We start from the raw sequence: 25,812 nt of genomic DNA on the forward strand, positions 1-25,812 counted from the left end.
CGAAAGTTGAATACGGAAGGCGGTCCTGGTGGAAGCTAGATATTTTAATTTATAAATGTCAAATATGGATATTTTTCTTACACAAATGCATTGCTTTGCTTCAGAAGGCCTTTATTTACCCCCCCTGAGCCGTGTGGAGTACGTTTATGGTGGATGGATACAGCCAATGCACTTTCTTGAGCTTCATACTCGTTGGTCCCGTTCACTGCCATTATAAAGCTTGGACGCATCAGGATATTTATTAATATAACTCTGATTGTGTTCATCAGAAAGAAGAAAGTCAAATACACCTAGGACGGCTTGAGGGTGAGTAAATCTTGGGGTAATTTTCATTTTAAAGTGAACTAATCCTTTAACTGTTCCATTTTTAAAATTTAGATTTTTCTGGCTATTATTCATATTTCAGGCTTTACAAGGTTAAATAAACATTTATTTTTGAGGAATATTATGTACACAGAATTATACTGTATATAAGGGTGCCAAAATGAAACAAATAATATTAAAAGCAATTCTAATAATGTAATCACACATTCATGGTAATATTTGAAAGGATTAAGCTGTTGCTTTAAGAGTTACCACTTTAAGAGTTTATCCCTTTACAGGAAGACTACTTTACAATAAACAGCACTCCCATGTCTTAGTGGTTTCCATGGTAATGGAATATTTTCCATGCTAATGTTAAAGAAAAGATTAGCGAAGGCATCTACATTCATTCTGTTACCCAGCACCTGCATGTTATTGAAGTATCAGTTAAAAGGTTAAAAGTTTGTCTTTGTATTAGTAACTATGAGGACACAAATACCCATCAGTGTATGTATGATATATAAACCATATATCAATAATGGAGGATTGTCTACCAGGGATTGCAAGTTTACTCTGCAAATGGACTTAAAAGTTGAATGTGCATTAAGAGAAAGAAAGGAACAGAAAAGGTGAGATAAAGAAACTGTTCTCACATAAAAAGCAACAATGAAAGAAATGAAGGAAAAATGTTTTATTGTAATATTTTTTTAATTACAATGCTTAGTTTGAAAAGTCTGTTGATCATAATGTTGTGGTGAAGTGCTTTTCCATCACAGCATGAAACCTTCTTTTAAGGCAATTAAAATGTGATTTATTTCCGGAATACCACTCATAGCCAATAATCAAATGTTCATATCAAACAATATTGAGTGAACTACAGTTTGTGTGTCAATGCAATTGTGTGAGGTCAAGCAAGGAGGAAAACATCTTAGAAAATTAGTCCTTGTATCAAGGTCTCCGATAATCATCCTGCTCTTGAAACCCTGTAAACCTTCTTTGATAGAAGTGAATGTGTGCCTTGAAAAAATATAAAAGTGAACACTACATAAAACATAGAAATATTATAGTTATACAACAATTTGGCTGCAAAGATGTCGACTGAGTGGCACTGACAGCTGTCATATGATGCTATTAATTGTTCAAATGAGAAATTCTTAACTAAAGAAACAGAATCATTGGTTTATAGCTTTGATAGTGTAGTGAGTTTGTGACACATGGAGGATATTCACTAACAAGGAATTGAACCAGCTGATGTGTTCACTTACATCTAAAGGAATTATTCAAATCAGATAATGGCTGATTTTATGGCTTATTATAACACTCTACTCCAATGAATCATCATTTGATAATTTACTGCTATCATGTTCAGTAGCAAATGCAAACAAATATCTGTTTTACATAAAATTGTGTTTACATTTTGCTTTCCAAGGTCGATAATAGCGCAACGTTAAATGTACCAGGCACACAGCACTCATTTTAATACATATTCTATAAGAAGCCTAATAATTTGCATAGAAAGGTGGTTTGCATGGAAAATAATGAATTTAAATGCAAAATGCTATTTTGTACCTGCTTAAACTGGATTGTGGGTGGTTTGTGAATAAGATTCATATGTTTGAACTGAAACACCAGAGCTAAAGTGCAACAGTTTAGTGAATTCGCCCCACAATGGTTATGTTCTGCCACAACAATAATGTGGATTTGTGTTTGTGATATGTCAAAACTTGGTCAACAGTTATGTCCAAAAGTCACAGGGTCATTCAGCAGATATTTTAGAAATCCCCATATCTGCAAAAGGAAGACAAAGGAAAGAGAAGAACACCATGGGAAAAGGCAAGGAGGTAAAGAAAGAAGCAGATGCATCAGTAAACGTCAGTAAACTTTGAAGGTGACGTTATTGTTAAATGCAAGTTTACAAAACTCCGGAAGGCACTGGCCTCCAAACACTCCTCTATCATGAATTAAAGAGAAGGAGTAGAGAAAGAAAGATGTGACTCACACTTCCTCTGCCACGGGGGTGTTGTAACTCTGAAAGAGAGGCTGAACAAAGAGTCCGAGTGTGCCGACGACACACACCAGGATAAAAATCCAGAGGAAGAGCCGGTCGATCACCATGGCTACATACTTCCAGTCCTCAATGATCTGCATGACACATGCAAGCGAAAACACATTAATTAAAATTACATATATGCATAGTCATGGGGGAATTAGGGATGGGCTTAACCCTGAGTGGTTTGTAAAGCTTTGAAAGCGTTTTCATGCCTGGTATTTGGTTGCACACTTCAGACGTATGGTATCCCATGTCAAGGGATGGGAATTGTAAAGAATTAACTATTTTTTAATGGTTCCATTAATGATTATTTCAGTATGTGTAAGGGATAAATATTTGGAAAAATCAAATACAATTTCATTAACAATTTATGAGATATTTTCAATAATAAATACTTATGAATACATTACTGTATAAAGTGTTTACACAGAAAAAAAAAAAACTTTCCAGTCTTTTTAGAGGAAGCATAAATACAGTCTAACAATTGGCACATTACACAACAATACTAAACAAACAAAATGTGATAACAGATTTCTTTCATTAATGATTATTTTAAAATTCTACTGACAAAATTCATGTCTTTCATTCTATATACATTTAATTCATTTAATGTCTTTTAGTTTGCCAAGAGAGTGTGGCAATTTTGAAGAGTGCACGTGTGCATGTGCATGTGTTCCTGGATCAACATGTTTTGTTGAACATGAAACAACATCCCTGTCCGAAAGTTTAGTCCTAACCTTATCCCTACCCCTAAACATAACCCTAGCCATAACTTATCCCTAAAATCTGAGGAAAATTATATGTGAATAACACTGATGTAGAAGTACCTAACCCTGGTTGTAAACCTAAACTTGACATAAACTGTAAACTTGTCCCTCAGATCTGATTGGAATATTGGTTGGTTGGAATGTTGTTCCAGGATCAACAAACATGTTGATCCAGGAACATGTAGAACCCCAGGGGAACCCTGGATTGATGTACATTGGAATTGATTCCCACATTGGAATCAAACAAAAGAAGTAAAACAACAGAGAACAAAAATTGCAAAGTAGTTTCAGATGTGATGGTAATTATTTACAGCAATAATCTGATATTAATTTGATCTCAAACCGATTAATTAGCAGAAGTTATCAAAGTTATATAATCAGAAGTTATTATTACCTGTGTGACATCATTAATGACAGTATTAATCAACGTGCTTTGAACGACCGATGTGTGACAAAGCCGCTTTTCCATTCCGTGCCTATCCGGGCCAGCTGGTACAGTTGTAATCGTGCCGTACCAGGCTCAAAAGGGAACACAACTGGAACCATTCCTTACCATTCTAAGAACCGTTCGGCCCGACGGTGGAAAAGCGGCTAAAGTTCCTATATGTAATATTATAAATGTAATTAGTTACTGTACTTTGTAGTTTGACTAAGTATCAAAAATATTAATTTGTGCTCTTTACTTGATTACATTTTTCAAGCATATGTACTCTTTACTCCAGTACATTTGTGATGAGTAAGAGAAATGCTTACATTTTGCATGGCACCTAACTTTTTCTGCAGCAGTTTATTTTTGCTACAAAAGAAGCAATATCGCCATCTACAGGTACTATATCTTGTGCGTTTTGCCCTTACTCATCCAAACTTGTCAACAAGGCTACTTACATGAATAGGAGTGCATTAGCTCGTAGTTGTGAATCGCAGGTGTTTCATACATGAGAAGCATAGAGATACATGGCTGCAGCAAATGATGATGCTTAAACCAGCACATCCAGTGCAAGTAGGCTTTGACTATTTAACTTTAACTATTTAATTTAATTTAACATTATGTTATTTATCTGTTATATTGAAACTTTTTTAAGGATATTGGTTTACTTATGCTCTTTTTAAACACTTGAGCTTAACTTGAGTGTTTGTAGACATTTAAGAGGCTGTTGTGTAGATCCTGGTTGTTTTGTCTAATTAAAATTTGCAAACTACTAGCAAACCATTCATTTAGGGGGCTTTCACACTGAGCACGTTTGCTGTGGTCTGAATCTATGTAATTCAGTGAACACACATTAGTATTTACTATGTAAATAAGGTACAAAGATGTACCTTTTCACTTTTGTGTCTTAGGGTACTGCCCCAGTGACAGCTTTGTACCTTTTTTTTCTGAGAGTATACTCTGCACGCACACTCTTACCCATATCCCAGGTAAATCATCATCACGGTCATCCCCTACTGTGTATTTTGTTGAACTAATGACATCATCATAGGCTAAAACGCAATGTGCAGGTTACTTCACTTCCTGAACAAGTGCGGACCCGAGTCAGAGTTTCTTTCACATTCACATGATTCACACCACAGTACCAGTGCAACCAAGCTCAGATCACTTTCTACAGTTAGGGCCAAATTTAAATGGGGCAAATTATCGTGAGAGCACAATTCCACAAATGCGCCGATGGGAGTGGCAAGTTTTGTGAGTGATCTACTACTAACGGGCAAATTAAAGAACACAGACGCAGTCAAATAATTTACATAATGACCAACGCAATCTACCAAGGGCAGTGCAAATTAGCGTTGGGTTGCAAATAAGCAGCGCTGATGCTCATCAGGTGCGGGTCGACACAGGCACAACTTGTTACATGTAATCTGACAAACACGTACACATATATATATATATATAGGCCAACATGGCTTGGCAAACAATATGTTCAGATAGCGTCTTCCTCTGGCATTCCAAATAAATTAATACGAGTGGAAAATATTTTGTCCCTTCTACCATGCGCTCTCTGTTCTCTGCGGTGTCTCCTCCTAGCAGCAATAATTGCAGCCATGTCGCAAAATGGGTTAAGACATGGGCGTTAAATAAGGGCGTAAATACAAGTAAATTGACTAGCGCAAACATTAGTAAATCGCGTTGTGTGATTCATTTAAATACTCTCCTCCCATAAATTTTGTGCCTGAAAGGGAAACTTTTACAAATGGATATGCAATAAGGTCAGCCACAAAAACAACTAATTTTGCACTGCGTGTCTTTAGTAAATCCCGACAGTAGTTTTTTAACGGCAAAAGAGGTTTTGCGCTGGCGCAAGCTGTTAGTAAATCTGGCTGTTAGTCTTGAGCTCCCGGGTCCACAAGACAGCTTTCACATAACCAATTTTTCACGCAAACCGTGCCCTGTTTCGAACTAAACTGCCAGTGTGAAAGCAGCCTCAATAAGCCAATAAATCAATAAAACTCAAAACCACTTCTCACCCCTTCATCATCATCCTCGATCTTCATATGTTCAGCAATGAACCTCACACCTTCTATGGCCTCATCCACATCTTGGTCATGTCTGACTTTAACTCTCTGCCTGAAGTCTGACCCCTCAGGAAGGTCACCGACCCTCCAGGCCCCGCACACACGTCCAGGGTCATCACTTAAGAAGAATGAGTCTCCATCCAACCTAATGCTTTTTGCATCAGAGGAAAACGATTTCTGCTGGTTTTTCTTTCGAAACCTCTCCCGTACATTAGACCTTCCCGGTCGCCGCATTAGAAGGAAAGCAGGAAGCTTATGCAGGAACACACGCTTGACCCACTCAGGCATACGGTGGGTTGATGGAGAACGGTGGTGCACGTTGAGCACACACACACTCGTCACGATAGAAAATGTGACCAGCACCATCGTAAACATCAGATACTTCCCTATTAATGGAACAGCCAGTGATGTTGGTGGAACGATCTTCGAAATCAGTAGCAGAAACACAGTAAGAGCCAGAAGAACTGAAATACAAAGTGTCATCTTCTCCCCACAGTCTGAAGGAAGGTAGAAAACCAGAATTGCAAGAGAAGTAATGAGGACGCATGGAATGATGAGGTTAATCGTGTAGAAGAGAGGCTTACGCTTTATCACAAAGTCGTATGTGACATCCAGGTATGTGAGATCATTGGGGTCTTCGTTTTTTCTGCCAGGGAGTGACACAATATCCCATTCGCCGCTGGGTGTGTAGTCATCACGACTGGCAAAATCGGACGTCAAGACAAGATCGAGTTCTGTGCGGTCGTAGGTCCAGGAACGAAATTTAAGCGTGCAGTTCTGTTGATCAAAGGGGAAGTTGCGGACTTCAATAGCACAGGCGCTCTTGTAGATGGCAGGAGGGAGCCAGAAAATGTCACCGGTGTTGGAGACAACTGCATTGCAGTAAAATGATACTTCATACACCCCATCTGCACTGTAAAAGAACAGAATATACATTCTAAATATAGATCAAGTGTACACTGGATAAAAAGCATAAAGTGTGTTACAGTGGCAAAATGCATTCACTGGCAGAGGGGTTTTTAAACTTTTTGATGCACCCATCGCCAAATATGAATATCTCTTTGTAAGGGACACCCTTCTTTAAAAAAAAAAAACAACAACGGCAGCAATATATATTTATTAATAAAGTCCTTTTTATACTGTGTGAAAAATAGTTGTTTTCTCCCCCCAAAAAAATGCATTCTAAATAATGTTTGATTTCTAAATTATATTATGTCTTAAAAATTGTACTAAAACCAAAACAAATTTTTAAAGTATTATTTAGAGAATATTTATATGGTATTAAGTTGACATATTAAGTTAGTGTATGTTTTTATGCCCACTATTAGAGTATTTGAGGTTTTTTTTTTTTTTTTTTAATTACAGCTGTCAATCTAATAAAATAATAGTGATGAAACTGTAGTAATATAACATTTGGTGTGTTAAAAATTATTATGCTAAACATTTTAAAACCCATATATATGAGACGATGAAAACATATCCTCATCACACACAGTTCCTGATTAATATGCATTAATTAACAGATATTTAATCCAGGATCTCTCTCTTTCTCTGTGCCTTTTGAAAATTGTTAGTGTACAGCTTTTTAATTAAAATTAGCATAGAAATACAATGCTTATTTTAGCAAAGGATTACATGCACCAGTGTCTCTTTACATGAGGAAATGCCTCTTAAGCAAATTAAAGTCTCATCCCACCCAATTTATCCATTTAAGCAATGAACATGTGCAAGTGCATCCTCCATTTTTATCAGCTAAAATGGGGATTATACACAATGCTTCTACTAGGAACATACATCTGACCTAGATCAAACAGTTTAAACATTTTTGCTTGTCATTCATCTTATTTTTTTTCTTCATTCTTCTGAGCTTTGTCGTGAACGAACAGCATCAAGGGAGGCGACTGCTTTTGCTTTTGGCAACTCTTTAGCATAATTAGCCAGTCTCTTGGAACAGTGACAGCTTGCTTGTTGTATTGAGTTTGTCACTAAATAATGACTGTGCATCAAAGCCTCAAAACATCCCAAAAGTTTACACGGCTTATGGCCTTAATAAAAACTGAGAACAACTGTGAACACACATTAGTGAGGTAATAATAACTGTTTCCAAAGCTACTGCTCCAAGCTATTCCAAATAAAATATTAAGAATCAGATGTTGTGGTACGCATTAGAGACTTGACTATTATATAACTATACTAAATGTAAGTATATACAGTATTTCAGTGCTTAACAATAAGGATGTAAACATCAAGTAAGCCTTCTGAACCCTCAATGTTGGGGTCAGTAAGATTTTTTTTCTCTTTATTCAGCTAGGATTCATTAAATTGATCAAAAGTGACAGTAAAGACTTTTACATTGTTACAAAAAAAAAATAAATAAATAAAATAAATGCTGTTCTTTTGAATTCATCAAAGAAAACTGAAAAGAAAAATGCACTATGGTTTCCATGAATATATTAAGTAGCACAACCGTTTTCAACATTGATAATAATAAGAAAAGTATAATGTGACAGTAAAGACTGAAGTAATGGCTGCTGGAAATTCAGCTTTGCCATCACATGAATAAATAAAATATATTAAAAACAATTATTTTAAATAATAATATTTCTCAATATTACTGTTTTACTGTATTTATAATGCAGCCTTGGTGAGCATAAGAGACTTTTATGTTTGAAAGGAAGTCTGTGTTTGTTTGTTTGTTTGTTTGTATGTGTGTATATATATATATATATATATATATATATATATAAGTAGTCACAGTTATGGCATACTTGTTATAGAGTACTATATCAGGGAGCCAGATGTGCCGTGATGGTATTCGTAGTTTTTTGATGCCCTCGTACTCATTCGGATCCCACACCAGTCTGTAGTCATTCCATTCCTACAGAAAAAGTAGAATGTGGTTGAAAATGCTGTTGAAAAAAAAACTGTTGAAAATGAGTCAGACAATGTGCTAAATTCATTTAAAACAGAATAGCTAAATGCATTCACTCAGTTAAACGGGATTTTCCATCACGCAACAGAAATGACCTAAAAGTGAACTATAATTGAATTTTAACATGAGCGTGTGTGTGTGTGCACTCATGTATTGGACAGCTTTGACTGTGTTTTATAACACTATCCAGATGAGTACACAGGCACAGCAGGTGAGCTTACCTGAGTCAGCCACACATTTGTTGTCATGATTTGTTCCCTCTCATTCTGTAAAAAAACAGAACATTGCATGTGTTTGTATTAGGGTTGTCATCTTCATAGAGGTGATGAACATGATGCAGGGCAACAATTCACTGCTTGATGTAGCCTATACTATAGAATGCAGTTAGAATGCCCCTAAAATTCAAGATAAAGGGGCAAAAATTTTCTTGTATGATTTTTTTCTCATATTATCATATGATATAGTTAAGCAATATCACACCCGACACGACACACAAGTGCTGTTTTTATCCCGAATAGCACGAGTGCAAATGTGATACTGATTTTATATAAGAGTTTAATAAATAAGAAGTTAATATTGTTTCATATTTTAGACACAATATTGTCTTTTTGCTCAATTTTGCCAACGAAAATATTACTTATAAAGTCACAGCAGAACTGTTGTGCATCTCAGAACATGTTGTGCAATGACTTACTCATTTAGACATTTACCACAGTTTGTTTCTTATTTAGCGTATAATTTCTTTAAAAAAAATAATTTCTTATTTTCATATTAATAAAAAAAAAATTAAATAAAATTCTGTCATCATTTACTCACCCTTATGTCATTTCAAACCTTTATGACTTTCTTTCTTTTCCAAAACATAAAAGAAGATATTTTCAAGAATGTTGGTAACCAAACTATTTTGGTTACCATTGGTTACTGACTTCCATTGTATATATATAAAAAAAAAAAAAACACACACACATTTCTGCGACATTTCTCAAAATATTTTCTTTTACTGACCCCAGACTTTTGAATTACTATGTTGAATCAGATAAAATATTTCTTTCTAAAGCTGCTTTTTGTAATGTCTATTTGATGCTTTTCTCATTTAACAAAATAATGACTTTAAATTATCTTTTGGGGGTAATATCTCAGCGAAATTTGATGTGTGATTAATTTGCGATTAACTAGATTAATTCGGCACATCATGTAATTAGATTAAAAATTTTAAACGCTTGACAGCCCAAGTTTGTATGCAACAGTGAAAAAGGGAACAGAAAGTTTATTGGGTGGTGTGACAAGGATATGATGGGATCAGGATATGACACAATCCAGACTCAAACCTGCATCACCCATGTGAGCACATCAGACGTGACACGGCAGGGTTCCAGCATCCTCACAATGAGTGTAAGTCAGTCTGAATGTATTTGCTGTTTAATATACAGCTGTCTGAAGCACAGAGTTGAATAAATGAGATTTTGCAGTGGGTAGGGATACACAGTGTAACAGGACAAATATAGAAACAAATTGTTTTGTTGCTTGTCACTTTGTGGCATTATGCCTGGTTAGAACACAGTGTCAAAGTGAATTTACCTGTCAGTCTGAATGTACCTTGAGTCTCTAATGTGTCAAGGACATGCTACTGCTGCTGCACCACAGCTCTAATGCAATTGTGTGCTTGTGACATGAATATTAGATGCACTTTTTAAAGCCAGAACATTTTTAATATTTATTTAAATTTGTAATACATTTTTAATATTTAAATTCATATTAATATAAACTTTTTTTTTATGTTGCTCTGGATACCATTCAAAAGTTTGGGGTCAAAAACATTTTTTATATTTAAGATGTCTCAAATATAACTATTTTATACACTACTGTTTAAAAGTCTGGAGTCAGTAGTTTTTTGCTCTGATATTTTGTGGATGCTGTGTGTCTGTGTGTATGATAAACACTTACCACACTAATGAGCTGTGCAAGAGAGACTTTGATGCCAATAGTGACCTGCTGACTCTTATTGACCGCAGGCCGGATAAGTTTATTGTAGCGCTCAGGACCAAGCAGAAAATCTACCAGCCTCTCCTCAGCATCAGCAGCAAGACACACTAATAGACACACACACACACACACACATACACAAAGCAGATCCACATGGCGGGGAGGGGGGGAAGAAATGTTTGAAGATCAGTACATTGCAAATGGGTCATATCATGACAAATCAAACTTTCCTTGATCAAAGATTGTAAGACCATTTACTAAAAGCAAACAGCAAAAAAAAAAAAAAAAACAGCTCATTCGGAAATCCTTCAACAGTCTGAGCAGCACATTATTGTGTTAAATTGACTATTTATAAATTACTATAAATAAACTAAATTATGACTTTTTTGGCAAAAAAATAATAGGAAATGGAATTATAAGTGAATCACAAGAAATAAAATACACATATGATATGACCCCGTCAAGGCTGTTCTAGCTTTGTATCTAATGCCTGTTTGCCAAAACCTTTTAAAATTGTGTCATTAAATGTCAAATATTCATGGAAAGACACAAAGTCACAAAGCAGTGCTATATCTCGACAGTTTATATAGTTATATATATAGTTCTTGAGTTTTTGAGAAAGGCCAAAATGTCTGCTAAGCTGCATGTAATCTGCTTTCACTGCAGAGCAAAAACACAAACATGTCAGAAAAATTTTACTATGCATCTTATCCCATCATAACTCATAAGCCCACCAATGTTGTGGAGGGAGTGTGCCAATGACATGGCAAAACAATGACTTGCCAAGACTGTAGCAAAAAACACACACCACACGTACATGCACACACACAAACACACGCCATTTCCTCCCCACTGCATGTAGGATAAGATCTCCAGTGACTCTGCTCCTCCTCCCAAAACAGAACACTGACACACAAACACCCCTGGTTTCCATCATGAATCCAAGATTGTGTCAGACTCGATTGGTATGATCCATTCCACACCAGAAGAAACACACACACACACACACACACACACACAGACACACAGGTTTGTTTTGCTATCTTAGTGAGGACATTCCATAGGCGTAATGGTTTTTATTCTGTACAAACTGTACATTCTATCCCCCTACACTACCCCTACTCCTAATCCTACCCATCACAGAAAACATTCTGCATTTTTACATTTTTAATAAAACAATGTTTAGTATGTTTTTAAAGCTATTTTAAATATGAGGACTCATATTCTCATATTTCATGTTTACGTAGTAATACCAGTGTAATACCTATGTCATTATACAAATTTGTGTCCTCATAAATCACAAAAATGCACGTGCACACACACACACACACACACACACACACCTTTGAGCTTTTGTGGCTATGCAGAGCCTTCCCCTTAAGCAACATAAGGTCCAGATCCACTTCATATCAGTTTATGTGTTTGTTTGTTTTTTGTATATGTGTGTGTGTGTGTGTGTGTGTGTGTGTGTGTAACTCAGTCTTCAATGATGATATTCCCATGCAAAAGCCATAGATAACTCTGGAATGACAATCAATGAGTGTCAGACCTATTACCTCTAATCTCAGACCCATCTGTGTGTGACCACCATTTCCGGCATAGTGCTTTATAAACATGTTTAAAAAACATCTGCAGCAGCATCTGATTCAAAGCCTAATATTCATTTTATTTATTCTACTTGTCAGTCTTTCAATGTCTATATGAGCTTCAGTGAATTCAAATGCAGTAATCGGTACCCAAAACCACTTATAAAAATATGAGCATGTTTATAAATAAACAAGAATTTAATACTTTACAATTTATATTACATTTTAGACACAATATTGTCTGTTCCAAACAAAGCCAAGGTAGAATCATACTGTTCCATGTACAATACCATTCAAAGGTTTTGCTCAGTAAGACTTTTTCTAATGAAACCATTTTCAACATATAATAAACCCTTGTCATCTTGCTGAATCTTGGCTACATTGAAGTACAGATGAACACAACCCGCTGTAGGGATTTCACAGTCATGTGAGTTTGGCTCAGTGCTGCAGAGGTAGGATCCGACTGATTGCTCCTGCCACTCATTCTAAAATCGCAGGGCTTGTCCAGGTTTTGAACCTGACACCTCTCACACCCAAAGTGAGAATCAAACCCCTAGAACAACGAGCCTGATGCTAGACGGTCCTTTGTGAGGGCACCGCAAATTTAACGAAGCTCATAGTAAAGTCTTATTGTTTGAGTGTCAGAAACTCTTGAAGGCATACTACAGCTCTGACGATGATAAAAAGAAATCTTTCTTGATCACCAAATCAGCATATTAGAATTATTTCTTAAGGATCATGTGACATTAAAAACTGGAGTAATGATAGCTAAATTCAGCTTTGCATTTTAAAATATATTAAAATTAGTGCTGTCAGTCACTTAAAAAATTTAACTAATTAATCACACATTTCTTCTGTAATTAGTCACGAATAAAAACATTGGAGTTTTTAATATTTTTATATTGTACTTCACAGTTACTCTCCAAATTAATGTAGAAACAACTTAAAGACAGTATATTTTAAATATTTCTTTAATGGCATCTTTTTATGAATGAAGGCCAGTATCACTGATACTAATACTGATGTCTCTATAAAATTGATTTTTTTTAAAAACATTGATTATAGACATTCAACATTACAGTATAACTGAAATCTATCAATTTTAACATTTATTAGTCTTTTTAAAAAATAACAACTTTTAATTTAAGTAAACTTAAAACAATCTTCACATAAACCCATTATAAATGTCATATTTACCTGTGGCCCTCCTACCTGTCTAACAGGTAGGAAATATACAGAAATTGAATAAAGTTATCAAACACTTTACAGTCTTCACTGTATAACTTATAAATTAAATATAGATTAATCCTTGTTAAAGCTACAATTTTCTCTGTTACCTTTGTTCTTTGATTAACATTAATAACAGATATCACAGGGGAACTGGTTTATTAGGCTACTGTGACTTTAAGACCTGCCGCTGCGGAACATGACGCATATCTGACGCAAATCTAATTTTCTCACAACTCATTTATTCTGTTATTACTCAGGTTATTTAACTCATTTAAGACTGCTCTTATGAGATACTCGACAAAACGGGCATTTTGGCATAATTCTGTGTGTTATTGTTTGTTCAAGTGCGAAAGAGATCTCGAAACTATCTTTACTATCTTTTGGATAGTAATTGCTTCTGACAGATCTGGTAGCATTTTAGTCATTACAAGTGGGTTACTGTCATCTTCACTTTAGAATACTGATCCAAATGGCCAGTAATTTCTTTAAAAGGATGTAGTAACACTTGAGTTATTACTTTCGAAATCCTAACAGAAACCTCAAAAGCTTACAATGACTTCAGTTATTGCTAGAGAATTATCATGTTTTTCACTTTAGAATACTGTTTCAAATAAGTAGTCCACTGGGAGGTATGACATGACAATTAAATAAACTGTGTAGATTTTACAGTGTAGAATTTACACTTTTATGTGTGTTTGTGGCTATTTGGTTGGGCTGTAATTTATGTGAACTGCCTGTGAACTGAGGTTGTGTGTTTTTGTCATGCTTGCTCTGGTGTTAATGGATGTTAGTAAGGGCTAAGTGCTCTTACTTCTCACACAGTATAGTAATAACATTACACAGGCATAACCATAACACACTACTACACTACTATATACATATATATATATATATATATATATATATATATATATATATATATATACAGTATATGTTGTTTATGATGGATGGATGTGGATGGAAGCACTTTCTTCAGCTCATACTCGTTGATCCTGCTCACTGCCATTATAAAGCTTGGATGCGTCAGGATATTTATTAATATATCTCCGATTGTGTTCATCAGAAAGAAGAAAGTCATATACACCTAGGATGGCTTTGAGGGTGAGTAAAGCATGTGGTAATTTTCATTTGAAAGTGAACTAATCCTTTAATGTGGCACCTCAAAGCTGCCCTGGGACTCAGTGGAGTTTTTTTATCTTCCAAGTTGGCCGTTGTTTGGAGGAGTATGTGGAGGAATTCGTCGGCGTGAGCCACCTTGCCCTTTGGACGACATCACAGTCATGGAGGGGTTTTGGATCGGACTTGACGACGAGATCCAGCTGGTAATGCCGCGAGGAAACTCCTACTGGACAATGGCCAAGTACATCAACTTCACCCTATGGGTCGACAGATCTTCTTTTACTGTGGGCAATATAGAAGAGGATCCAGCCACCAGCGTCCAGCCCACTCACCACCCGTCACCACCCCAGACCCAGCACCTATGTCCACTGAGGATAAGGAGCCAGAACCCACCACAGGCCGAGAGACCCAAGTCAAGTCAAGTCACCGTTATTTATATAGTGCTTTTTACAATGCAGATTGTGTCAAAGCAGCTTTACAGTGATAACTGGTATATAATTTTGGCTGCACAGCAGCTCTTAAAGAAAATGGTGTCAATGCAGGCAGATCAAAGCACTGTTAAATATCAAATGTCAAGTGTCCCCAACTATAAGCCAAAGGCGACAGCGGCAAGGAACCCAAACTCCAACAGGTGACATCAGGTGGCAAACAGATGTTAAAATGGAGAAAAAAACCTTGGGAGAAACCAGGCTTAGTCGGGGGGCCAGTTCTTCTCTGGCGAACAGTGCTTTGTTACGATTCAGGTAGCTATCATAAGTCCGATGGGATCGCAACGTTCAAAGTATTTATTCCAGTTCCATCCAGTTGAGGATCGTATTCATCACGCCGGCTCATCACCCAGCTGATTCCCGCCACGGAGACTAAGCCTGAGTCAATGCCCAGCAAGGAGCCAGAGCCAGCAGCTACATCCATCCCGGAAGAGAAGCCAGAGGCCCCGGCTGACCAGGTGTGTGAGCCAGCTATTACATCTGTGTCAGTGGGGGTTTTAGTGGAACTGGAAACAGAGGGATGGCTGATAGACTGGGAAATGGATGCAGTGCTTTCCACCCTGCCAACCCACAAACTTTCTCTATCACTAGTCCCCTCCTGCATTAATCTGTGTTCTGTCTAGCCTCTGTCCGCTGGTCCTGTCCAGCCTTAGTTTGTCATCACCACCACTCCTGTCCATCACAGTGTTTTTCGTCACCACCAGCTCTATCCATCACAGAGCCTGCTTCATCGCCCAGCCTTCCTCTTCTGCACACTCCACTGAAGCCAGCCATTTTCTTTTGGCTCTGCCTCCGCTGGCTCCATTCAGCCCCTCACCATCAGCCCTGCCATGCAGCCCTGACCTGCCTTGGGGCTTTGGGTCCCCAGCTCTGCCCTGCCGTGAGGAGTCCCGTGCTCTGCCTTGTCCCTCTGAGTCCTCAGTTCCACCTCAGGCCGTCGACCAATCGGCTCCACCATGGCTCCTTGCCCCCTTGGCTCCACCTGGGACCGTCTTCCCTTCGGCTCCACTGTGCTCCCTCATCCGACCGGCTTCGCCCTGGTCAGTTGTCACCCCATCATTGCCACATACTTCCGGGTTGTCTGCCGTGCTCCATTCCTCAACCCCTACGGCTCTATCAGGCTCCTCCATCCCTCAGGCTTCACCGGGGTCCTCACTCACACTGGCGTTGCCTTGGTCCTTCTGCCCCTTGGTTTCACCTCGGCCACTCGTCGCCAGGACTGTGCCTCTTCTTGTCCTTCATTGTCACTCGGTCTCTCGGTCTCATGGACTCCGCCTGGGCCTCTTCATCTCCAGGCATCAGTGCTGTTGGTCGGAGCTAAAGAACCACCTTGGATCATCCCTCCATCACTGCCGCCATGGGTCGCCTCCATAGTCGTCTCCTGGGTCGCTCTGGGATCTCGTCAGACATCCGGTCCTCCCTGGATCCTACCATCCACTCCTCCATGGGCCCTTCCACCATCATCTCCTCCATAGCTACTACCTTCATCATTGCCACCCTGGTCTCTCCTGCCGGCATGTCAGCCTTCATCCAGCCCTTCGCCCACTCCTCGTCCCTCTTCAAAGCCCTCACCCCCCCTCCCTCACTTCATCTATTATGGTGCAAAGTCCCACCTATGTTATGTTTCACTCTCATGGACTTTTAGTTTGTTTAACGTCAGTTTGCTTTGTTCAAGTTTCCTACCATTTGTTAGTTTCCATGGACACTCATTAATTATCACAGCTGTTTGTTATTAGCTCATCACCATTGCATATTTAAGTTCCTCCTTGTGCTCTTTTTATTTGTCCGGTATTGTTTATGTCTTTACACGCTGTACGTTGACTACCTCTTGCTATTGGATTATGCGAGTTTGTTCTAATAAATAATTACTTTGTTTTGTAACCTTTTTGAATCATCTTTATCTTCATCTGGACTGAAATGTGACACTTAAAACTTAGTTCATTAATTGTGCATTTTATCTTTTGCAGTTTGAGGAATGCTGTGAAAACATTTGCTCTTCCATTTACCTCTATTTTACTTAATTTACTTCCACTTATATTACAAGGGTCTATGGACATATGGACTACCTAAGAGAAATATTTCAGCATGAAAAATGTCTTAACTTCAAATACTTTCACAACAATATCTACAAAGGTGCTTTAAATGTTTGCATGTAGTGTGTATGTGTGTTTGAACATATTTTTTGACAAAATCAAACTCATTGCTTATGTGATTCAAAAGTTAAATTAAAAATAAATTTTAAAAAATCCAACATATATGATTTTCTTTCTTGCGAATACAAAAGGAGAAGTAAAAGAATGTTCATGATGGTGAATAGGGACCAGGGGGCTTCAAGCTCCAAAAATGACAAAAAGTCCCATTAAAGCATCAAAAGTAGTCCATACATCTCAAGCACTATATTCCAGGTCTTCTGAAGCAGCATAAAAACTACAAATCACCTCTGTGAAGTTTCAGAAACATGGAAACCAAAAGAATAGTATTTGACCTACTTATTGAACAATGAACACAAATAAATTTAATCAACAAGTCTTCCATACACATGTGTCCCACATGAACTCATGCATCCATTAGGGAAGAGAGAGAGAGAGAGAGAGAGAGAGAGAGAGAGAGAGAGAGAGAGAGAGAGCAGAGCAAAGAATCAAGAAAAACACCATGTTACTATGTCTGTAATAAAAAGTACTGCATGCTTAGTTCCTGTATTACTAAATATATGTTAAATATATAAATCAAACTATAAAAAATAAAATAAATTAAAAAAGGTGTTATTTAAAAACAACTATGCCTTACTTGTCACGCACAGCCAAATCAGACAGGGACATAAAAACCACTTTGATGCCATCATGGTGCCCATCACTCTCTCTCTCTCTCTCTCTCTCTCTCTCTCTTTCTGCCCCGGGTGAAGGTTCACAGTGATGTCCAGTCTACGGCCACTATCACCCTCCAGGAGTCCTCCGTCCTCTCCAGGACGGGCGCTGTCGTGTGTTTAACGCTATACGAGGCTTTTTCTCTGTGCTCCAGGCTTTGCTCTTCCTCTCTCAGTATTCAGCAGCCGTCTCCCAATCATCGACAGATGTTTTGCTCGCGTTAATACAGTGTATTCCAGTCCGGCAAGAGAAGCGCGAGCCCGTCCACAGACTCCAGTCAGCTTACGCGCGCTTACATTTGAAGCACGTTTAAGACATTCATCAAGTCAGTACACATATCTTAACAAGAAACACCGTTGTTGCATTTGTAAACACGTTTCTCGACAACACGAAAATAAATGACAGTAGACACCGGCTCCAACTTTTAAGCGATGAAGCGAACTGATACTATCGTTACTCTGATGGGACTGTTCAATCTCCCACACACACACATCTGCTTTTTCTGCTTTTTTATCTCACAAACTTCGGTAGCGTCAACATTTTTATACTATTGCACTAGGTTATTGTTTGATGTATTCCTGTCTGAGTGATCTTCGGATGCAGTGCAAGGATCTGTGAGAATAGAGATACATTCTCAAATGGGACATCGCTCCTGGAGAATCACGTGACGGACCGCGCCGTTTCCCGTGCGAGGTGGGGGAAACGGTTGTTAACAGGTAATTTATTGAACAGTTTTATTGAATTTATTGAACATCTATCTATCTATCTATCTATCTCTTTTTGATGGGACACCACATCATGTTGTTAGACAGTATATTTAAAGGCAGCCTAATCTTTCGTCTTAGTCCAACAAAAATAAACAAAAACTCAACTATCAGCAGACTCAAAAGTATATGATTATTAAGAGATTCAGAATATTTGAATTCTCTGGTAATCAGTTCCTATTTATCAGTTCACACACACACACAAAAAAAAAAATTCTGTTATCATTTATGTTGTTCCAAACCGATATATAGATATTTTAATGAAACCTGAGAGAGTTCTGTCCTTCCATTAAAAGTCTACTGCTTCAAAACCGGGATTCGAACACCGAAATCCTTTCTGTGACACCAGTTATGGTTCTGGCTTAGGTGAGAGATAAAATGGCCAGTGGTCTAGTGGCATAGTTTTCAATTAGCATACAATGACATCAGGGTTCAAATCCCTTCCTAATAAATAGTTACAAAGGTTTACAAAATTTTGATAACTTGTTTTGCATAACAGGAAAAAAGTTTCACATCACATGAAGGTTGATAGAATAGAATATTTAGTTTAGAGCAAATGATCTGCAGAATGTGCAACTTGATTTGACTCACCAAATGTACATGATGATTTCTGCCACAACATTTTAGATACAAAGATGCCTTTCTTTTATAGTTACATTCAAAATCTACTTGACTCAAAAATCTGAGGGGCATGTCTCATCTGTTTGAATGGGCATGATGTTTCTGCAGATGCCTGCTCTTTCTCTCTCACACGCATACATACACACAAATACTAAAAGAGACAGTAGGGTTAAGGCTTTAAAAGGCCAGTGTCTGCTTTGTTAAAAGCAGAATCATGTTCACAGCATAGAAAATCTCCACACTGCACACTGCACACTGCACACACACACTTCCACATATACTGTACAGTAAATACAGTTTCATTATGTTTCACTGTGTCACTGAACACTCAAATTTAAGACATCTATTGTTAGTATTGAGTAAGCTAACAGAAACTGACATCTTTGGCCTCCAGAGGATCTAATCTATAAACATGCATTAGATTGTAGCCTAATTTAGAATTGGTATCCTTCAAGAGGATTTCTATGATGCTTTTTGTTTAAGAGAAGTATGATGGTTTTTTGAGAGTAGTTAACAAATAAAGTATACAGAGATTTATCAGTTTATTAATGCACTCACGCAAAGAATCCAATAAGACATGTCATAATGTTTGTTGACATTTTAATGGTATGATAACACTTCACGACAATTACAGTTAATTTTGTTAACATTAGTTAATAGTGCACATACTAACAATTATTTTTTATATTTATTGATAAATATTCTATTATTCATTGTCAATTCATGTTTGTTTATGATCATTTCAATGTGATAATGTATTAATAATGTTAATGTATGATGTAAAATCGTCATTAATAATAATAAATAAATGCATTGAAAGTGTGGATGTGCTTGATTTTCCAGTATGTGCACTTACAGTGTACCTATACAAGAAAGTACTATAAGGTAAATAACAACTTGGACTTAATGGCCCAGTTTCACAGACAGGGCCATTAAGTCCAAGGATTAGACCTTAGGATATCTACAGTATCTCACAGAAGTGAGTACACGCCTCACATTTTTGTAAATATTTTTATTATATCTTTTCATGTGACAACACTGAAGAAATGACACTTTGCTACAATGTAAAGTAGTGAGTATACAGCTTGTATAACAGTGTAAATTTGCTGTCCCCTCAAAATAACTCAACACACAGCCATTAATGTCTAAACCACTGGCCACAAAAGTGAGTACACCCCTAAGTGAAAATGTCTAAATTGGGCCCAAAGTGTCAATATTTTGTGTGGCCACCATTATTTTCCAGCACTGCCTTAACCCTCTTGGGCATGGAGTTCACCAGAGCTTCACAGGTTGCCACTGGAGCCCTCTTCCACTCCTCCATGACGACATCACGGAGCTGGTGGATGTTAGAGACCTTGCGCTATACTCCACAGATTCTCAATAGGGTTTAGGTACCCTCAGCTTCTTTAGCAAGGCAGTGGTCGTCTTGGAGGTGTGTTTGGGGTCGTTATCATGTTGGAATATTGCCCTGCGGCCCAGTCTCTGAAGGGAGGGGATCATGCTCTGCCTCAGTATGTCACAGTACATGTTGGCATTCATGGTTCCCTCAATGAACTGTAGTTCCCCAGTGCCAGCAGCACTCATGCAGCCCCAGACCATGACACTCCCACCACCATGCTTGACTGATCCATGTCCTTAGTCTGCTTGTCTTCAGCAAACTGTTTGCAGGCTTTCTCGTGCATCATCTTTAGAAGAGTCTTCCTTCTGGGACGACAGCCGTGCAAACCAATTTGATGCAGTGCGCGGCGTATGGTCTGAGCACTGACAGGCTGACCCCCCACCCCTTCAACCTCTGCAGCAATGCTGGCAGCACTCATATGTCTATTTCCCAAACACAACCTCTGGACATGACACTGAGCACGTGCACTCAACTTCTTTGGTCGACCATGGCGAGGCCTGTTCTGAGTCCTGTTAAACCGCTGTATGGTCTTGGCCACCGTGCTGCAGCTCGGTTTCAGGGTCTTGGCAATCTTCTTATAGCCTACGCCATCTTTATGTAGAGCAACAATTATTTTTTCACATCCTCAGAGAGTTCTTTGCCATGAGGTCCATGTTGAACTTCCAGTGACCAGTATGAGAGAGTGAGCAAAATTAACACACCAGCTCCCCATTCACACCTGAGACCTTGTAACACTAACGAGTCACATGACACCGGCGAGAGAAAATGGCTAATTGGGCCCAATTTGGACATTTTCACTTAGGGGTGTACTCACTTTTGTGGCCAGCGGTTTAGACATTAATGGCTGTGTGTTGAGTTATTTTGAGGGGACAGCAAATTTACACTGTTATACAAGCTGTACACTCACTACTTTACATTGTAGCAAAGTGTCATTTCTTCAGTGTTGTCACATAAAAAGATATAATAAAATATTTACAAAAATGTGAGGGGTGTACTCACTTCTGTAAGATACTGTAAATAGCATTTATAAACATACTCTAGAAAAAAACATTACTGGTGTTCATCTTGAGTCAAAACAATGGCACTGACAAAAAATATGTCAGTACAAGTTGCTTTCAGTTAAATCAGCTCAAATATGCATTTTAGTCTAGGCCTTGTCTGTGAAACTATAGGGGAATATGGGTTAAGGTTAGGCTAGGGTTAGATTCAGCTTTATTCTCACTGTTCCAGGAAACTTCTTGAAGAAAATTCCTTTAAAAGCAGTTAACATTATCAGTTTACCAACATCCTTATTCCACGGCACCTCATGTACTGTAATTATGCATTGATCTGTTTTTACTTTAAAACACATACAGATGTTTCGCATTGACTCATTAAAATTTGATTCAAAGGCTTGGATACCATATTAGGTGCAGAGGTGGTTTATGACAGAGAATTGTAGCGGAAATTGTGCTCAGACACACACCTCTCATTTACAGGATGATGGAGATTCCAATCTGTCATGATGGACTTGGATCACCTCTCTGCTTGTGTGGCTCACAGTAAAAGTGATTGAAGGGCATTATAAAGGTGTGAGAGAGACAGATTTCTGTAATATATAGGGGATGGACACAGATTTTAAAACAAGGGCCAGGGATGATTCATTAGATGTGCCAATTGTATTCTTTTTCTGGAAGACAAACAGCTGTTATCTATAGAGGTGAGACCACAGTTCTGATCCATGATCCTCCACATCCAACCCCTCTGGCAACTAGCACACACTTTTCATAACATTTCCACAACTGTTATTGATATAAGTGTGTATTGTGTTCAAGATATTGGGGACAGTTAATGGTTTAAGTATATGATCTGTCTTCAAGGGCAATAAAAACAAACACTGTGGTCAGTTTATGAGCATATGAGGTGGCACAACATATATAATTCAGAATGCTGTAGGAACAAAAATTTGCATGTTTGGTTAAATGAAAACGAACTCTGGTGCGATTGCTCTGTTAGTGCAGTTCATTTGAATAAGCATGAATTCAGGGATGTTTAAGTTAGCACTGAAGAAAAACTCTAGCATTTGGAGCAGTGAGAGTATTCACAATCCAGGATTCTCACAAATCCTCTCATTACAACAAGTAATTCTGTAAATAAGAGATTCATTGTGCAGTCAGCTTCATTGATCATAACGGAACTTTGTGAGATCACAATAAACTAAGATGAGAGACAGCTTTTTAGTGATGATAAAGTGAGTGCTCTTTGCACGCTTTCTGCCATGCAATATCCCGGATACAGTATTCTTGCTTTTCTGTTAAAATTAACAGCGTTTTGTGAACGTAGACACTTCAAACACAAATAATTTAAATTTGAAAATGTTGTTAAAGGGGAAACAATCTCCTTAGCCCTACCCTGGAGTTGGTTCACCTTCCACCTATGGTGTGAATGCTGCCATCCGAACCCTGGTGGGCACCAAACAAGCGCGCCGAGACCTCTGAAAAACTAGGTCTCGGTTCACTTCCCAACAAACTCTGTTGCAGTTTGACCGAAATATAAAAACAAGGACCAAAGACATCTGAACGAACCAAAAAGAGGACATGATGTCACAAAAAATACCTGTTTTTTCTCATTATAGGTGCTACATTGCCCATTACAGTTCGGTACAGGCGTCGGAAATGCTGTCTCCTTGCAGCAGATCTTTGTTTGTGTGTGCAATGGTGGAATTCCTGGTGCTGTTTTGATTCTTTTACACATTTTATAAGCTCTTCAGCAGTTCTCAGCTGGTAAAAATCCCAGCATATATAGGCACATAGAACGAGCACAATTAGCCCAGCAAACAGCATTGTTTTGGATGTTGAGTTAGTTCCGTCGCAAAATATACAAAAGCCTCTCTCTTTTTTTTTTTTTTTTCTTTTTTTTTGTATCTTTAGGTTCAGTCTTAAAAATGACAGTGTGAACACTAAGCAAACCAGGACTAAATGTATCATTTACTGTTTTTATCCGGATCAAAAGAACGGAGAAAACATCTCTGATTACCTAACATAAAATATGTTTTATTAACAAAGTTCGAGAGGAGCACGTTCAGATAATCTACCCGATCAGTTCAAGAGGAGGCTTATATATAGAGCCGACTTACCTCTGTTCCACGACAGTTTTTCTAGCATCCCTCTTCCAACTCCTCACTCTCAATTATTCCTATCCCAGCCAGCATGCCAAATGTGCATATTTTATACTATATCTGATTTTATGTAAGTGTGAAATTGTGAATCGTGGTTCCCTGAGAGGAGGGAACAACACATGGCGTCAGTAGCTGCACTATGGGGAAACCCTTTTTCTCCTAGAATACTAAAGCCCTGATTCAGAAGAATTACTGGCCAAAGACGATTGGGCAGAGCCATCCTTTATATAGCATGTTGCTGGACCGTCATTACCTCAGAATCTTTTGACTAAAGATTTAATAGTCTTCTATTAGACACCTGCTCTGGAGACTGGAACACAGCATTTTACGCAATGTCTATTTTTTCCGCTCCTCTCAGGGAACCATGGTTACGTTAGGTAACCAGAGATATTCCTTTCAAGTTCGGTTCACATGACATTGCAAAGGTATGCTGTGCAGATCATTCTGCAGCTAGGCAAATGTCCCTTGGTATGGCCTCCAAAACAGACGAAGAGCTGCTTTGACAGACGAAACCAGCCTGAAACACTCAATATAAACATGCAACGCATGTACAGGACACAGCAGCAAGGCAGTTGCGATCTCTGACCCTTCCGGAGCAAACTCTTGCAGCTTTATAACTTGAGCCCTGAAAGGCAACTCTGGCACGCCTGGGCAGGAAGTGGTTCATGACCTTGGATTGCTTCTAGGGCCTCCAAGAACCTCTCAGAGAACGTGCCCACACTCTAGTTGTCATGGTCTCCGCTGACATTAAGGACTGTTGTGGGCGTCACTTGGTGCATGTCCACCATCTGATCTGGATACGGACAGAATCCAGCTGACTACAAAAACTTTGGGATAAGGATGAAACAGAGAGACTAATATATGCGTAGATGCCATTCTTCTTATGATGTAACAAGTTCATCGGATGTTATGGGAAGCGTTCCCAGTTCCGGCTGACCTAATTTATGCAGCCCAATAATCCCTAACAGATGTGAATTACAGAAATGTGATAGTGTGTTATGCATATGCTTGGTTAAAGAGATGGGTCTTTAATATAGATTTAAACTGACAGAGTGTGTCTACCTCCCGAATAATGCTAGGAAGACTGTTCAAGATTTTGGATGCTAAATAGGAAAAGGATCTACCGCCCGCAGTTGAATTTGATATTCTAGGTATTATCAACTGACCAGAATTTTGAGACTGCAATAAACGTAAAGACTATGATGCAATAGGAGCTCGCTCAAGTACTGAGGAGCTAAACCATAGAGCTTTGTAAGTAATCAGCAGGATTTAAGATGTATGCAATGTTACATATGGAGCCAATGCAGTGTTAACAGCACCAGGCTATTGGTCATACTTCCTGGTTCTAGTGAGAACTCTAGCTGCTGCATTTTGGACAAGCTGGAGTTTGTTTATTAAGCATGCAGGGCAACCACCCAGTAAAGCATTACAATAATCTAGCCTTGCAGTCATGAATGCATGAATTAACTTTCCTGCATCTGACATTGAGAGCATATGTCATAATTTAGATTTATTTTGAAGATGGAAAAATGCGGTTTAACAAATACTAGAAATGTGGCTTTCAAATGAAAGAGATTGCTATCAAATAACACACCAGGTTCCTAACTGATGATGAAGACTTGACAGAGCAGCCATCATGTGTTAGAGAGTATTCTAGGTTATTGTGTGCAGAGGTTTTTGGCCCAATAACTAAAACCTATGATTTTTCAGAATTTAGTAGTAATTTTAGGAAATTACTAGTCATACATTTCTTTTTTTTTATATAGACTATGCATTCCTTTAGTTTTGTGAGTTGGTATGTTTTGTCAGGCCGTGAAGGAATATAGAGTATCATCAGCGTAACAGTGGATATTAACACCAGGTTTTCTAATGATATCTCCTAAGGGTAGCATGTACAGGGTGAAAAGCAATGATCCTAGTACTGAGCCTTGTGGTACTCCATATTGAACGTGATTGATATGATACCTCTTCATTTTCTGCTACAAATTGATATTGCTCAGATAAGTACGATTTGAGCCATGCCAATGGAATTCCACTAATG

The 25,812-nt window shown here is 38.2% G+C and overlaps 1 protein-coding gene across 1 annotated transcript; it reads right to left on the reverse strand.

Moving 5' to 3' along the window:
* Positions 1–997: 997 nt before the first annotated feature.
* On the reverse strand, positions 998–18,416 carry chrnb5a (cholinergic receptor, nicotinic, beta 5a). The gene is made up of 7 exons (XM_051905380.1): positions 17,754–18,416; positions 10,505–10,650; positions 8,782–8,826; positions 8,397–8,506; positions 5,581–6,541; positions 2,303–2,445; positions 998–2,091 (listed from the first exon to the last, which is right to left on the reverse strand). The coding sequence occupies exons 1-7, from the start codon at positions 17,815–17,817 to the stop codon at positions 2,076–2,078; spliced, it is 1,485 nt and encodes a 494-aa protein (XP_051761340.1). The 5' UTR covers positions 17,818–18,416; the 3' UTR covers positions 998–2,075.
* Between the last annotated feature and the right edge of the window lie 7,396 nt (positions 18,417–25,812).

Source organism: Ctenopharyngodon idella, chromosome 1 (assembly GCF_019924925.1).
Source record: "Ctenopharyngodon idella isolate HZGC_01 chromosome 1, HZGC01, whole genome shotgun sequence".
NCBI classification, from domain to species: Eukaryota; Metazoa; Chordata; class Actinopteri; order Cypriniformes; family Xenocyprididae; genus Ctenopharyngodon; species Ctenopharyngodon idella.